This window comes from Antechinus flavipes, chromosome 2 (genome assembly GCF_016432865.1).
Source record: "Antechinus flavipes isolate AdamAnt ecotype Samford, QLD, Australia chromosome 2, AdamAnt_v2, whole genome shotgun sequence".
Taxonomy (NCBI): domain Eukaryota; kingdom Metazoa; phylum Chordata; class Mammalia; order Dasyuromorphia; family Dasyuridae; genus Antechinus; species Antechinus flavipes.
In genome coordinates, this window is record NC_067399.1 from 324,314,757 (window position 1) to 324,331,882 (window position 17,126).

A 17,126-nucleotide genomic window follows, 5' to 3' on the forward strand; every position below is an offset into this window, starting at 1 on the left:
GCAGTAGGGCTAAAGCCAATAAGGTGTCCTTATCATTAAATCTGGAACCAGTTTGGTAAGCCATCTGGAACACAAGCTCACCAGGCTCCCTAAGAAGGGGCGAACAGGCCTAGGTCAAGCTTTCTGCTGATTAACAATGGGCTTAGCTCAGGAATAGGCACTATACTTCCAGTCTGAGCTACATGGGGCAGGGTGATGACAAAAGAGGGGTAGGAGATGGACAAAGGGAGAAAAAGAAAGAGACAGAGAGAGGGAGGGGGGAGACAGAGAGAGAGAGACATAGACATAAAGACAGAGAGAGACACACAGACAAAAAGAGGGAAGAAGGGAGGGAGAGAAAAGATGAATAGAACTCACCAGGTTTGGAAGACTTACTGTACTCAATACATGAAATGAAAAATCTCAAAGATGTTAGGAAGTTTTCTCATTGAGGAAGTCCCATCTGCAAATATCTCAGGAACATGTGTCAATGTATGAGCTCAAGAAACAAGGCATGAATGTTACTACTAGACTCATATCCCAAAGAGATATTAAAGCAAGGAAAGGGACCTGTATGTGCAAGAATGTTTGTGGCAGCCCTCTTTGTAGTGGCCAGAAACTGGAAACTGAGTAGATGCCCCTCAATGGAGAATGGCTGGGTAAATTGTGGTATATGAATGTTATGGAATATTATTGTTCTGTAAGGAATGACCAGCAGGATGAATACAGAGAGACTTGGAGAGACTTACATGAACTGATGCTGAGTGAAATGAGCAGAACCAGGAGATCATTATATGCTTCAACAAGAATATTATATGAGGATCAATTCTGATGGAAGTGGCTATCTTTGGCAATGAGAAAATCCAATTCAGTTCTAACTGATAAATGATGAACAGAACCAGCTACACCAGAGAAAGAACACTGGGAAATGAATATGAACTACTTGCATTTCTGTTTTTCTTCCCAGGTTATTTTTACCTTTCTAAATCCAATTTTTCTTGTGTAACAAGAGAACTATAGGAATATGTACACATATATTGTATTTAAGATATACTTTAACATATTTAATATATATGAGACTGCCTGACATCTAGGGGAGGGAGTAAAGGGAAGGAAGGGAAAAATTGGAATAGAAGTGATTGCAAGAGACAATGTTGAAAAATTGCCCATGCATATGTTCTGTCAATAAAAAAGCTATTAAAAAAAAGAAGAAGAAACAAACAAACAAACAAGGCATAGAAGTCCCACTAGACACACAGATCTTAAGTCAGAAGAAGCCTTTTGAAGGAGAGTGCCATGGGCAAATCCATTCCCCTAGGAAAGGTACAAGAACATGGGAAAAGACACCATAACAGAATGATACATGAATTCTGCCATCTGGAGAAAATCAAACAGATGGAACTACCTTCTGTTGCAACTGAGGAAAAGATACAGGATGCATGCACCTGTGAGAATGTAGTGCTGATGATGCAACTACAGAACCAACAACAGGAAAAAAAAAGAAAAGATAATGCTATTCTTTTCACACCTCACTCTTCACCTTCAAGTTCTTTCTCACTTTTTTTTTGTTTAGAAAAATATTTTATTTCCTCCCAATTACATTTAAAGATAATTTTAATCATTTTTGGGGGGAGAGGGAGTGAGGCAATCAGGCTTAAGTGACTTGTCCAGGGTCACACAGCTAATTAGTGTTATATATCTGAAACCAGATTTGCAATCAGGTCCTCTTGACTCTTGGGTCAGTGCTCCATCCACTGTACCACCTAAGCTGCTCCAAACATTAATTTAAAAAAGTTTCTGTGTTCCAAATTTTCTCCCTTCCTCCCTCTTCTCACTTCTACCTTCCTGAGACAGTAAATAATTTCATATAAGTTATAGATGCTCAATCATGCAAAATATATTACCATACTAATCATGCTGTAAAAGAAGATACAGACCCAAGGGAAAAAAACATGGAAAAAATAAAAGTAAAAAATAGTATGCTTTGATCTGCATTCAGATTCCAACAGTTCTATCTCTGAATAAGGATAGCATTTTTTATCAGGAGTCCTTTAGAATTGTCTTAAATCACTGTATTGCTAAGAATACCCAAGTCATTCACAGTTGATCATCATACAATACTGTTATTACTGAATATAATGTTCTCCTAGTTCTGATGACTTCACTTTGCCTCAGTTTGTGTAAGTCTTTCCAGGTTTTCTGAAAGCATCCTGCTTGTCATTTCTTATAGTGGAATACTATTCCATTATAATCATGTACCACAACTTGTACAACCATTCCCCAATTGATGAGCATTCCCTCAATTGTCAATTCCAATACAAAAAGAGTTGCTATAAATATTTTTATGCAAATAGATCATTTTCCCATTTTTGGAATCTCTTTAGGATAGAACCCCAGTAGTAGTATTGCTAGATCAAAGGGTATATATGTAGTTTTATAGTCCTTTTTATACTTTCAAATTACTCTCTAGAATGGATGGATCAGTTCACGACTCTACCAACAGTGTATTAGTGTCCCAATTTTCCTACATCCCCTTCAATATTTATCATTTTTCTTTTTTGTCATATTAGCCAATTCATCAACAATTTTTAATAGCATTTTATTTTTTCCAAATTTACACAAAGATCGTTTTCAACATTCACCTTTGCAAAACTTTGTGTTCCAAATTTTTCTCCCTCTCTTCCTTTCTCCCCTCTCCTCAAGAGAGCAAGCAATCCAAAATAAGTTAAACAAGTCCAATTCTTCTAAATATATTTCCATATTCATCAAGTTCATCAGCAATTCTTACTGTGTCTTCTCTACCTGGTCTCATGGAACTCTAAGCCTCTTTTCTCATCTGTTAAATGAATGGGCTGGATTCAAAGATCTCTAAGATCTTTTCAAATTCTGATCTAAGATCCCCTGATTCTATTACCCTGTGCAGAGATTGTAATAAAATATTAACTATGTGGATTGCACTGCTATCCCAAACAGTGGGGCACAAGTGATCCTCATTTTCCAGTAATTTTATGAGACACACTTGAAGCAAATATCATTACAGTTTCTAGAAGGATTTGGCTTTAGAAGAACAAAAATTAATCATACTTGGGAAACACTGAGATAACCTTGAAATTTCCCAGAGGAATATATTAATCTAGTGTTATTATATCCAGATCCACCACGTATCAGAGGAGTGTCAGCTCTCACTGCAATCAATTCACATCTGTTCAGAATATTAACAGAACATTGTCAACAAGAATCTGGGCCCCAATATCTGCACACCTAAACTACCTATGGAGTCTTTATGAAGGCATAAAGAGCATAGAGTCAGATGGTAGCAATGAACATCACAAGAGAACTAGCTCTGCAGCTTCCTAAGTGTGGATCCAGAGAAATCTCCCAGGGAGTAGGAGAAGATTTATCCAATACCAGAGCAATGGAAGAAGGGATTGAAGCAAAAGAAGTTTTAAGTAAAAGTTAAATGTGTTATCACTGCATGAAAGGGATATCCCAGCTAAAAGATCACATTCTACAAGAAGTCTTCTTCAACCTCTCTTAATTTAGGGCCTTTCTTCTATTAATTATTTTTTCTTTATCCCATAAATAGGTTGATTGTATATTATGCCTTCAAGGCCAAGACTACAATGCACTCCATGGATATGGATATGGATATAGAAAATCCACATGAAATTTTTTGGCCTTCCCTTTTATACCAGAGAAGAAGTCTTCAGTATTATGGTATTAAAAAATAAAATATGTGAGCACTGTATAATATTCTGCATACATTTTATGCATTTCTGAAGTTCTAAACTTTTCCTAAGTTTTCTAAACATTTAAGGAATGAATGCTACATAAAATGCTCAAGGAGATGAATTACTAGCAAATACTTGGCAAAATAAAACAAAATTGACTCTGTTACTCATGGCAAGACTTCCTCACTCAGACAACAGCTACCCATGCTGGTCCCCTTCTCCCATTGAGAGTTCTTTCCAGGCCCTCCATTTTGGGAATAGACTCAAGCCTCTTCATTCTCCTTCCAGCAATGCCTCTGACTCTGGATTTTGCAATAACCTTCTCTCACCCTCTTTTCCTCCCATCCTCACTTCTTCAGTTCCTTTTTATGTATTGTCTTCCCCTAAGTAAAATGTCATCTACTAAACTCCCTAGAAATTCCCATTTAATTTTTTATGCTGACATGCAATATATCAAAAGGAAGATAGGGGAAGTCACAATGTAGAAGGGATAACTGTATTAGTTTGCATGTGGTCTCTCCCATTAGATTATGAACTTTTTGAGAGAGGGGATTATTTTTTGACTCTTTTTGTATCTTCAGTGAATAGCAGAGTGTATGGAACATAATAGGTGCTTAATAAATGCTTACTGATTGATTTTACAAGTTTGAGCCAAGTACCTTTGGAGCATCTACTACTTTCCAAAGTTGAAAACATGAGCTACCTATAAATGTTAGTGTAACCTTGATAAGATTCATTATCTCTGGGAAGACCCTAGAAGAAAAAAGGAATCACTGATGATAGCATTAGATTAGCTAGAGGAAAATTCATATGCACACATATATGAGTAAAGAGTTACAAATAGCAGGAAGACAAGAAATGCAAAAAAAAATTTTTAATCCATTAAGTCTTTCAGAAATTGTTGGACAGACTTACGACTTGGTCTACTGCACCTCATATGTACCAGCACTGGCTTATGCAGATTCAAGCAAGACATTTGTCCTATATATCAGTGCCAGCTTGGAAGGCTTACATGCAATTCTCCATTAAGAAAAAGATGGTCACCAGAAACCAGCTGAATTTAAAAACAGAGGCTTTAATAACAAGAAAACTTGTTAGCCCAAATACAGGCTGGAAGGCTTGGCTTTGAAATAGGTTTTGAATGACAAGACTTATATTTTGATCAATGCCAAGTTTGATGTGGCTTGCCAAAGCCAAATACAAATTCAGTACAACTGCCAGGGAAGGCTAATAGGAATGAAGATGAGCTGAGGAAGACACAGAACAATGAAGCCATGATGATACAAAAAGGAGTGAATGCTAAATATAAAAATCAAAAAAATATGGATTACTAGTAAATAGCAATGCAGATGAAAATTTGGGACTTCCATCAGACAGTAGCCAATACAATACATGAACTGCACTTCATTCAAAGGACTGTCAGATTTAGGATTGGAAGGAATCTTACAGCCCACCTAGTTTAAGTCCCTCATTTTACAGATGAGGAAACTGAGGTCCAGAGAAGTTCAGTGATTTATCCAGGATCATACAAATAAGGAGTAGAAGTGGTGAGATTTCAATCTGAACTGTCTATGGATAACTGGGGAAGAGAACAATCTGATTAACATCTATGGGAAGATACAAGCCAAGAAACAAGGTGGCAATGCCACAGAATTCCTTTGAAGGTACCTTACTGCTGAGACAATGGCAGAAATTATGAATGGACATTCCTGATCCCAATTCCAGTATGCAGTACATAACATCCTAAGGCCATAAAAGTTTCATATAATAAAAAAGTGAAAGGTAAGAAAATAAGCATTTATATGTACCATATGTCAGGCACTGTGCTGAGCATTTTCCAAATTTTACTTCATTTGATTCTTTTAACAATCCTGAGAGGTAGGATTTTACTATCTCCACTTTACAGCTGAGGAAATTGAGGCAGACAGAACTTAAGTGACTTCCCCAGGATCACATAGCTTCTAAGTGTCTGAGTTTTTTTAGCTCAATATGGCTACAAGTGTCACCAAGAAGTGTGAAACTTCTGCTTGTTGTATACAAAGAAAAGTCTCACCAACTAGCACTACATATTTCTCAAACATAAATACTTAGTAAACCTTTGAAAATTGTCCATATTGACTTCCTATCTCATCAAGGGGACAAGAAAACCATAATCCATATACTGGTGATAACCATGTACTTCACAAGGTCTGAAAAAGACATTGTTGCTGTTCAGTCATTCATCCATACTTGACTCTTTTGACTCCATGTCAAGGCTGTTTGTGAGGTTTTTTGGCAAAACAGTATGGAGTGGTTTGCCATTTCTTTCTCCAGTAGATCAAAGGAAACAGAAGTTATGTGACTTGTATGGAGTCATACAACTAGTGAGTGTTTGAGGCCACATTTGAACTCCTCTCTTCCTGACTCCAGGCTGAGCCCTTAATCCACTGAGCCTCCTTGCTGTCTCTTGTGAAGCACACCCAACCACAAAACAGAAAACTTCCGAAAAAGGTAAAGGAGCATTTCTTAGTACGTAGGATTCCTGCTAACACACAATCACACAATGACCAAGACAATTAAAAGTATCCTACTTGAGGAGATATTAAATTTTCCTGGCATCAGTCTAGAATAACACTACACCGCCCTTAAAAAGACCTCCAACTTGAAAAGTTTGAATGAATATTGCTGAACATGTTAGAGGCACTGAGAGTAGAATGAAAATTTCACTATTATGCTTTCTGGAATATGTGTACAATTCTACGAGGAAAAATCCTACTGGCACAATTTCATGCTACCTGATAATGGTTGTGCCCTTGGCTTCATGTGCCAAGCCTTCCTATTAACTTTTTTTTTGAAGTCTGAGTTAAGAGAGACTGAAGACATTCACAATCAAGCATATATTTCGACTAAGAGAAAAGCTAAATGAAGCTTATCTCCTAGTTCAGCCAAAAAAATACTGACAGAAATAAATAGTAGTATGATGCCCAAGTTCATTTTCAAGACTTCCAATTAGGCAAAAGTCTTACTGAGCAATCTTGGTGTCCATAGAACATACAAATTATCCAACTAATGGAAAGCTACTACATACCTAGGTGTGGAGAACCTAGGCAACTTGCAAAATCTTCGCAGAGACTGAAATGAGCCCCTCAAAGATAATCTATGACAGCCACTAATAGACACTTACCTTGGCAGTATAAAACAAAACTGACTCTGCTACTTATGGCAAGACTTCCTCACTCATTCAACAGCTGGTCCCCTTCTTCCAGTGAGAGCTCTTTTTAACCTCCATTTTGGGAATAGACTTAAGCCTCTTCATTCCCCTTCCTCTGACTCTGGATTTTGCAGTAACTTTCTCTCATCCCCTTCTCCTCCCACCCTCACCTCTTCAGTTCATTTTTATGTATTGTCTTCCCCTTAAGTAGAATGAAAGATTTTTGAGGGCAGACTGTTCTGCTCCCCCGGCTTTTTTGGCTTTTATTTGTATTGGTATTTATTTGTATTTGTATTACCATTTGTATAAATGGTATTTATTTGTATTAGCACATAATGAACACAATAAATTCTTGCTGCCTTGCTGTTTTCAGGCAATACTTTATACTCCTGTATCTTTTGTATGTTTTATTAATGTCTATTTACTGTAATAGCACCTGGGACACATAAGTTAATCATATTTATTTTATTATATGCTGATGTTCATGGTGATGCTGTACTTCATAATTAAAAATGTCAAGTATACTACAACTGATTTGCAGAAACTGCAAAATTTCAAACCACAGGGATGAATGTAGTGGATTTGGGGGATGGAATCTAGATGCACAGATTTATGGGAACTGCATCTTAAAGAAAATAGCAGATTTCGTCTTACTCATGAAAAGACTCAGAATTTCTCACAGGAATGGTGTTCCAAGAGTAGGAATTTGGGAGTCTGCAGAAGTGGAAAGGAAGGAAATGCTAGTGGCAGAAGGAGCTACAGTTATCAGCATGTACAATATACAGAACTGCAGTCTCTGTCTAATAGTACTGGGGGGACAGCTATAACAAGAGTGTGGAGAGAATCTGAGCTTTGGTGAACTTGGTCTTGACTGAGATCTAGGTGGCCAAGGAAGTCATTTTGTTCCTACTCCTATTTCTATATAAGAGGACAGATAAATAATGAAGAATTTTTTTTTCTTTAAAGTAGTTTTATTTGTTGATAAAAGAATATTTTTAGAAGCTAGTTCATTATAGATAAAATCTGAGATATGGTAACTGCTTTTAACCCATATATGTTCTTAACAGCCAATGGATACTTAAGGAACAAAGAATAGTGTTTGGTTTCAGTTTGCAGAGATTCGGAAAGGACTGTGGATTTAGACCTGGTCCAAAAATGCCAGGCTTTCCTCTGATTGGGAGACAAATCAAGAAAGATCATAAGAAATTTGATTTATTGATTGTGAATAAGTTTCCCAAAAGAAAGAACCAAACTGGATTTAGGGTTTTCCTTTGGCACCCCCCTCCAGCTAACCCAAGTTAGAATTTTTTTTTTTTTTTTTTTGCTGACTGGGATAAAAGTTGAACTATTGGGTCACCTGGGCTGATTCAGCCTTTCCTCCCAAACCAAACACATGTACAGAGAAAAATTTCTGAAGGAATGGAATCAAAAGCAGTAACTAGAGAAAAAGAACTATCCTATGGGAAGGGAAAGCATGTGGTTGTTTCTGGTTGGTTAACACCAAATTCCAAAGGTGGGAGGTAAGGGGAAAGGAGATTTCTTTTTTCTTTTACCCTCAAATTCAAAACCAAATTCAAAAAAAAGCTACAATGTCACATAAGTATGCTACGAATTTCAAGCTGAGGTTTTTTCCAATCCTACTCAAAGAGATGGTATCTATTTGCCTGAAGTAATTCAGGCCAAAACAATCCAAGAAGGGAAGTCACATGACAAAATTTACTATCAAGTTATTTTGGCAGCAGTTGCTATCTTAATTTTTTTCTTTGCCAGATTGAAGATATCTAGTGGGGATTTAGAACACAACTAAATGTGCCAATACAAAATCCAATATTTTCATTAACTGGTAATCAATACACTTAAATATTAGTAAAGTGTATCTGTATCTTCAGTAATCAGACATGAAAAGAGCTCCACATTTAAAAGGCACTACATGATCAAAATACTTATCCAGGGAACAAAAAAAAGAAGTTTTGTTGGAAGGAAATAAGCCCATGGAAGGAGACACAGTCTAAGTTTAGCCACAGGCAGTAGATTCTCCTTGATGTTGACTAGGAAAAAACAGTCAAAAACAGGCCATTGGCTCTTCTAAATAAACAAAATACTTTACCTCATATTCAGATTCCAATGACACCTTATTCCTTCTCAGTTTTTCTTCAAATTCTGGATCAAGCTGTAGACAAACAGAAAATGAACCACATGAGTTATTTAAGCCTGAAAGGTCTGCTTTTATTTTGTAAAAGTTGAGAGGGTATGGTTGTTCCAGGGGAAGAGTAGAGAGAGCTTTAAAGGTAGGATGCTGTGTGTTATTTAATTTTGTCCCTTTCCAGCCTAATCTATTATTACCTTCCAGGTAAACAAATAATGTACCCAGCAGGCTTTAATTTTTTTTTAGTATGAAAATATAAAGCATATTTTATGAGAAAATCACCTCTATCATAGCCACTATGATGCGGTGGGCAAAGTTTATTTTTTTTAAATTAAATTTATTTATTATTTTATTTTTCCCCAGTTATAAGTAAAAATAATTTTTAATATTCATTTTTAAAACTTTGAGTTTTAAATTCTCTCCCTTCCTCCCTCCCCTTTTGAGAAGGCAGAATATTTGGTTATATATATGTAGTCATGAAAAATTTTTCCATAAATGAATGGATGCCCATCAATTGGAGAATGGCTGGGTAAATTGTGGTATATGAATGTTATGGAATATTATTGTTCTGTAAGAAATGACCAGCAGGATGAATACAGAGAGGACTGGCGAGACTTACATGAGCTGATGCTAAGTGAAATGAGCAGAACCAGGAGATCATTATACACTTCGACAACGATATTGTATGAGGACATATTCTGATGGAAGTGGATTTCTTTGACAAAGAGACCTGAGTTTCAATTGATAAATGATGGACAAAAGCAGCTACACCCAAAGAAAGAACACTGGGAAACGACTGTAAACTATCTGCATTTTTGTTTTTCTTCCCGGATTATTTATACCTTTTGAATCCAATTCTCCCTACGCAACAAGAGAACTGTTCGGTTCTGCAAACATATATTGTATCTAGGATATACTGCAACATATCCAACATATAAAGGACTGCTTGCCATCTAGGGGAGGGGGTGGAGGGAGGGAGGGGAAAAAACAAATCGGAACAGAAACGAGTGTCAATTTAATGTAATTATTAAATAAAAAATTAAAAAAAAAAAAAAGAAAAAGAAAAAGAAAAATTTTTCCATAATAGTCACTTCCAATAGTAAAGAAAACATAAAAAAAAAAGCCCTCAAGAAAAATGTTTTAAAAGTATGCTTCAATCTGTATTCAGAGATGAACAGTTCTTTTTCTAAGTGTAGATGGATAGCATTTTATATCATAAGTCCTTCAAAGTTGTCTTAGATCATTTTATTACTGAGAACATATAAGTCATTCGCATTATCTTACAATACTGCTATTACTTTGTATACAGTAAGTACATTTCATTTTCTCTCAGTTTATGTCTTTCCAGATTTTTCCGAGAGCATCCTTGCTCATCATTTCTTATAGCACAATAGAATTCTACCATAATCACATATCACAATTTGTTCAATCATTCCCCAAATGATAAATAATCAAAATATATGAAGTTTTTAGATAAAGAAATCAAAGCTATCTATAGTCATATGAAAAAATGCTCTAGCTCACTACTGATTGAAGAAATGCAAATTAAAACAATTCTGAGGTACTACCTCAAACCTATTAGATTAATTAATAGGCTAGAAAAGGAAAATGACAAGTGTTGGAGGGAATGTGGGGAAAATGAGACATTAATGTATTGTTAGTGGAGTTGTGAATTGATTCAACCATTCTGTAGAACAGTTTGGAACTATGTCTGAAGGGCTATGCCATGAGAACTCTTTGACCTAGCAATACCATTACTAGATCTGTATCCCAAAAGAGATTAAAAAAAAAAAAAAGAAGGAAAAGGATGTATATAAATAAAAAATATTTATAGCAGCTCTTTTCTGGGGGCAAAGAATTAAAAATTGAGGGAATACCCATCAACTAGGGTTCAGATAAGCTTATTTGTGTGCAGGGATTCCAAATGTGGAAGAAAAGGAAAACCTATTTTTTAAAATTTTATTTAAAAAATATAAACCAGATCCCATTAACATTTATCATTTTCATATATACCAAAGAAAAGAATAAGAGTTTATATGAATCTAAATCTCTATTATTTAAACTTTTTGTTAAAAATGTAAATAATAAATATGACATGGTAGTTCCACAACTAGTTCTATTTGTATCTTTTTGAACTTCCTTCTGCTCTCTTCTGTGTATGTGAAAAATATTTCATGATGGAATTTGCTTCTTTTAGGCTTTTTTGTTATCTTAGTATCATTACCTCCCACCCTAAATAATTAAAGCTCTCCCTTTTAATAAATATGCATAGTCAACCAAATAAATCCACACAGGCTATGTCTGAGAATGCAGCTCTCATTCTCTATCTATGGTTGATATATTCATGTTATAAGAAGTAGGTTTCATTACTAGACTTTTGAAGTTTTGGTTAATCATTGCTTTGATCAGTGTTCTTATATCTTTCAAAGTGGTTTTCCATCATAATGTTGAAATTACTATAGAATTGTTATTCCAATTCAGAAGCTCACTTCATTTTTTTTTGCATCAATTATTAGAAGTTTGCTCAGGTTTTTCTGAATTTCTTCCTTTCATTATTTCTTCTAGCACAATATTATTCTACTGTATTCATATATCATAGTTTATTCAGCTATTCCATAACTGAAAAGTACTTCTTTAGTTTCTAGCATTTTGATACTATAAAAAAGTGCTGGGTGAAATCAGAGAGAATAAACCCTGAGTGGTGCTGGCAGCTTCTCCCCCTCCCAAAAAAAAATTATGCCCATGGGTCCTTTTCATATCTCTGATTCTTTGGGGTCTGACTAATATTGGTATTATTAGGTCAAAAGTATACATCATTTATTTAGTAATTTTTAAAATACAGTTCCAACTTGTTTCCCAAAGACCTCGACCAAATAATTTACGACTCCAGCAGTTCAGGAGGGTGCCTGTCCTTCAAAACTCTCACTTTCCTTTTTTTGTTATCTTGGACAAACTGATGATGTGCAGGAGCACCTAAGCTATTTTAATTTGTATTTCTCTTAGTATTAATTCACAGCATTTTTATATGCTACATGGTAGTTCCTTTTTTTTTTCTCTTGAGAACTATCATTTGTTTATTTATTGGAGGAATAGCATTTCTTATATATTTGAATCAATTCCCCATACATCTTGAAAATCAGACTTTCATCAGGGAAGTTTGCTATTCCCAATTAACAGTTTGCCTTACAATTTTAAATGTAATGATTTTGTGTAAAAATGTTTCAATTTTATATAATTAAAATTGCTTCATCATTTAGTTTTCTTTACCTCTTGTTTGGTCAACATACCTCTGCCTTCATCTAAAATTTTGAAATGTATTTCTTTTAATTTGTTTATGACATTCATTTGGTACTTACTATGAAATATGCTTGAAATAGTGTTGTGAACCTCATTTCCATCATCTTGCTTCTAGTGTTCCAGGAGGTTTCGTTAAATAATGAGTTCTAACTGCAGGATTCACATTCTTTGCATTTATAGAACACTGAACTACTATGTTCATTTGATCAGATATCTTGAAATGGATATCCTATAGAATTCTCAAACATAAAAGAGCTAAAATAGAATTCATCTTAGTTTAGCTCTACTCCTGGAACATAGTGGACACTATATAAATACTTATTTCCTTTCTTTTGTCTTCCTTTTTTTTCCCTTTCCCCTCACACTGCTCTCACTTCCAAATTTCCCTATTTCCCTGAGGCATATAACTAAGGTACAGATCAAAGTTTACCAGAGGACTAGGATATCACACAATAAATCAAAAGTTTCTTCCTTGGTCTTCTACCCAGCATTGTGAACACAAAAGCAGGAAAGTTATGCCAATCAAATCAATGTCATTTCCTTGTTGAATATTCTTTTCCTTCTATGTCTAAGTAAATCTTTTTATAATTGTTAGTCTACTAATATCTCACTTCATTCCAATTCTCAAACTGAAGCACCAGACTGACCTAAATCAGGCCCAGCCTACATCATTTGGTAAATTAGCAAAATAGGATTGAAATGGTCTCACTAAAGTCAGGGAGGGTAGGATCTTAAACTTGAATTCTAAATTGGAATTTAGGGATTATCTCAGGTTTAGACTGAAAGAACAGCTCAGGATTTTTAATATGACATTTAGGAGACACTGGGAATTGTGCCAAGTAGGACTCTTGGTACAAAACATTGAGGGAATTCACTTGAAAAAACAATTCTTGATCCTCTCCAGGAACCCAGATACTCATCCAGAATTTGTGATATGAACAATATGTCTGAGTTAATTTAGAATTATACAAACAAAATCACTAAAATGTTCATACCCTTTAACTCTGGGATTCTGCCTATGGGACATATAACCCAAGAAAGTTGGCAATAAAAAGAAAGACTCCATATGTATCAAAATATTTACATATTTTGATAGTAATTTTTCATAATAACAAATAAATGGAAACAAAATAGATGCTCATTGATTGGGGGAATGGTTAAACACTCTAACAGAATATTACTATGCTGTAAGAAATGACTGTGATGGCTAGAGAAGCATGGGAAGATATGCATTAACTGATAGAGAATAAAGTTAAGTAGAGCCAAGAAAATAACATACATAATGTCCACAACAATGTAAATGGAAAGAACAATCATCACAAAAGTCAACACTGGGGGAAAAAAAAGGCGGAAAAAAAAGGCAAAAAAAAAAGCACAGCTCCCAGAAAAAGAGCTGTATTTTCTCCTACTCCTTAGCAGAGGTGAGAATTCCAAGAGTGTGGAATACTGTATATATTGTCAAGTTTTTTCAATGTACTGATTAGTTTTACTGATTTTTTTTTCACTTTAAAAAAAATTTTTTTTAATACTCTCTATTTTAGATAGCTCTTTGAGAGTTAAAAGAGGGGTGGCAATTTTGAGAAACTTAAGTAATATAAAAACAAAAGATATCAATAAAATTTATTTAAAATATACTGTTATATAAACAATGGAAAACATCATGAATATAGAGAAGCACAGAAAAACTTTATGAACTGAAGTAATGTAAGCAGAGCCAGGAAAGTGGTATAAATGATAACTACAACAATGTAAATGGAAAGAATAAATCATAAATGAAACAAAATTAAATGTTGAGAAATTATAAAGACCAAATCTGACATCAAAGAAGAGATGTAAGATGTCTCCTTCTTCTCCATTGCTCAGAGGGAGGGGAAAAGGAAGAGATGGAGGGCAGAAGAAAAAGGAAGAAAGGTTCCATATATGAGGAATATTGAATATTGGCTTTTTTTCAGTGTTCATTGGTTTTCAGCATTTTTCTTCTTTAAAACGATTAATTTGTTATAAAGATAGTTTTCTTAGAATAGAAGATAGAGGGACTGATTTCCAAGGAAAATGTAAATAATATAATAACAAAAGATAGCAATAAAAACTTATTTTGTGGAGGAATGTGTTCCATCAGTTTAAAAAATTTAAAAGGAAAAACAACTTTCTTTCCTTCTTCCTCTGTAACTTTCTCTTTCTAACTTCCAATGAGAATTGGGTAAGAGACAGCCCCGTAGTATGTGCCCCAGTATAAGGCCCAGCAGCAAAATCAGCACCCATAGTAGCCTCAGCTCCAAGGAAGAATATTCATGTTCCATCACTGGCTATCCTCAGCAGGGCTTGTGGGGCTCAGCAAAGTGGGGAAGAGTTCAGACTCTAGTAGTGGCAGGGACTGCAGTGGTACTAAGACTGGAAACAAGGGTGTAATAGCAGTGCCCAAAGCAATACTCATGTCCTAACAATGACATACCCCCACCTATGGTAGTGTCACAGCCAGGTACAGGGAGCAGGCATTAGGGCTCAATCATTGCAGCATTTGCAAAATCAGACCTTGGCAAATGGGAACAGTAGCAGAACTGTCTTGGAACATGGCGATAGTGCTCAACTCTGGCACAAGTCAAAGTGTGTGTGTGCGCGCGCGCGGGCATGCATGTGCGCAAATCACTTAATCATTACACAAGTCATGGCTATACCACCAAAATGAAGGGGCCTATCGGACTTAACTGAATTTCAAATATGAAGCACCAGATTGGCCTGAAATCAGCCCAATACACCAAAAACTGTAAGCATACAGAATGTAACCTATTCAAGTAATCAAATATATTTGGCTTTCTAGTTTTCTCTTTGAATATTATGTTTTCAAAACAAAATATTAATCAGCTGTGGTCTATTCATCTTTGACTCAAAAGTTCTGGATGTCTAACAATAACAGCTGGAAGATCTACCTTTTTGAGATCCAATTTGGGTCTCTTAGCTGTTTTGAAAGAAAACTATTCATTCTGCTCAGGCTCTCTAAATACTTATTCTTAATTATGAAGTGACTTGAAAAATCCCATTTTTATTTAAATGTTAACTCTCATGTTGCATTAGTATTCCTTCTCTCTTTGAAACTATTCACACATATATAGCCTTCTTCACAATGCAAACAAGTAATCTTGAACTTGATTCTAGCTTTAATAATGATAATAATAGCTTATGGCTGCATAGTACTTTTTACATTTTACAAAGCACTTCAACAATATATTAAGAATACAAGTTGAAAATTCAGTTTGGTTCTCAATTTTTCTGGTCTCCAACTTGTATTCATTTTGCTACACTTCAAAAGCACAAAAGGAAAAAAAAATCTTATTTCCCAGAAGCCAAGAAAACTTTAATATTGCATCAAGATGCAAGAATTAACATGATTAACTCTGGATTGAAATGTTTCTGAAATCAACTTTAAAAATTATTCCCCCTTGATGAAAAATGCCATCTGCATCCAGAGAGAGAACTATGCAGACTGAATGTGCATCAAAGCATAGTACTTTCACCTTTTTGTTGTTATTGTTGTTTGCTTGGTTTTTTTTTTTTCATGATTTTTCCTTTTTGATCTCATTTTTCTCACACAGCATAACAAATATGGAACTATATTTAAAAGAACTGCACATGTTTAATCTGTCAGATTGCTTGAACAACATGACAAATATGGAAATACATTTAAAAGGATTACATATATTTAATCTATATCAAATTTCTTGCTGTCTTGGGGAGGAGAAAGGAAAGGGAAGGAGGGAGAAAAATTTGGAACACAAAATTTTACAAAAATGAATGTTTAATACTATCTCTACATACATAGAAAAAATAAAAAACTTTTTTTTTTAATGATTCCCCCCTTTCTTTCTTACTCTTCTCTCCTCTCATTCATAAGATTACAGATTTAGAGGAGATGTCTTTATGGAAGTCCAGAATGACTTGCTCCAAGCAGGTAGTAAATGTCACAGCTAGAAATTGACCTAGGCCTTTCTGCTTCCATATTTATTCCTTCTACTGGCAAGAGCCTTTCACAGATAACAATAACAAAGATCAGAAGTTGGACTGTCCTTAATTCTAATTTAAAAAAAAAACTTTATTCTCTTGTCTTTTGGGGAATTAAACTATTTTCAAAAACCCTTCTGTGGCTTTTTAATGACATTTTCATGATTTAAGATATATAGTGTAGTAGTACAAAAAAAAAAAAAGTAGTAAATAATGTTGTTGGTTTTTTTTTTTTTTAAGATTGAATTTCCAGGTAGGAGAGCCTAGTCAAAGACTATGAATTAAAGTATTTTGGTGTTATGGTCAGGGAAAACAAGTCAAAATGTCCCACTGCATATTTTTCCTTGTATCCTCAGTATTTCAAAGGAAAGAGAAAATGGAACCGACAAAAGGCACAATTATGACCTTTCGAGTGGTAGATACCCACAAAACTGGAATAGATACAATTCTATTTGTGAACTGTTTGTTAGCCAAGATCAAAAGCCTATATGAAATGTGGTTATTTTACCATGTAAAAACAGAATCCTTATTGCATGGTGCTGATCCCTGAATGCCTTTAAGCTTTCCAAGGCTTATTTTTCTAACCCCAAGTTTTGGCACTGAATAATTTAAGCTAAAGAGAAGGTTTGTATTAACTACTACACTTTGCATATTTTACTTAAAACTATAAGATGTTCAATGGTTGAAACTTTATTAAGGTGATCAATATAATTTTTTTAATCAGTTGGTTTTTTGAAGCAATTTATGGGATTGGTAGATAGAATTTATAAACAGTGCTGGCTTAAAT

At 34.8% G+C, this 17,126-nt stretch overlaps 1 protein-coding gene across 1 annotated transcript in view; it reads right to left on the bottom strand.

The window, feature by feature from the left end:
* LOC127549549 (cytochrome c oxidase assembly protein COX16 homolog, mitochondrial) overlaps positions 1-17,126 on the bottom strand; it is a 113,979-nt gene that overhangs the window by 37,105 nt on the left and 59,748 nt on the right. The window contains exon 3 of the mRNA XM_051977696.1: positions 9,008-9,070. Within this exon, the coding sequence (XP_051833656.1) occupies positions 9,008-9,070 (63 nt within the window). The remainder of the gene's footprint in view (positions 1-9,007; positions 9,071-17,126) is intronic.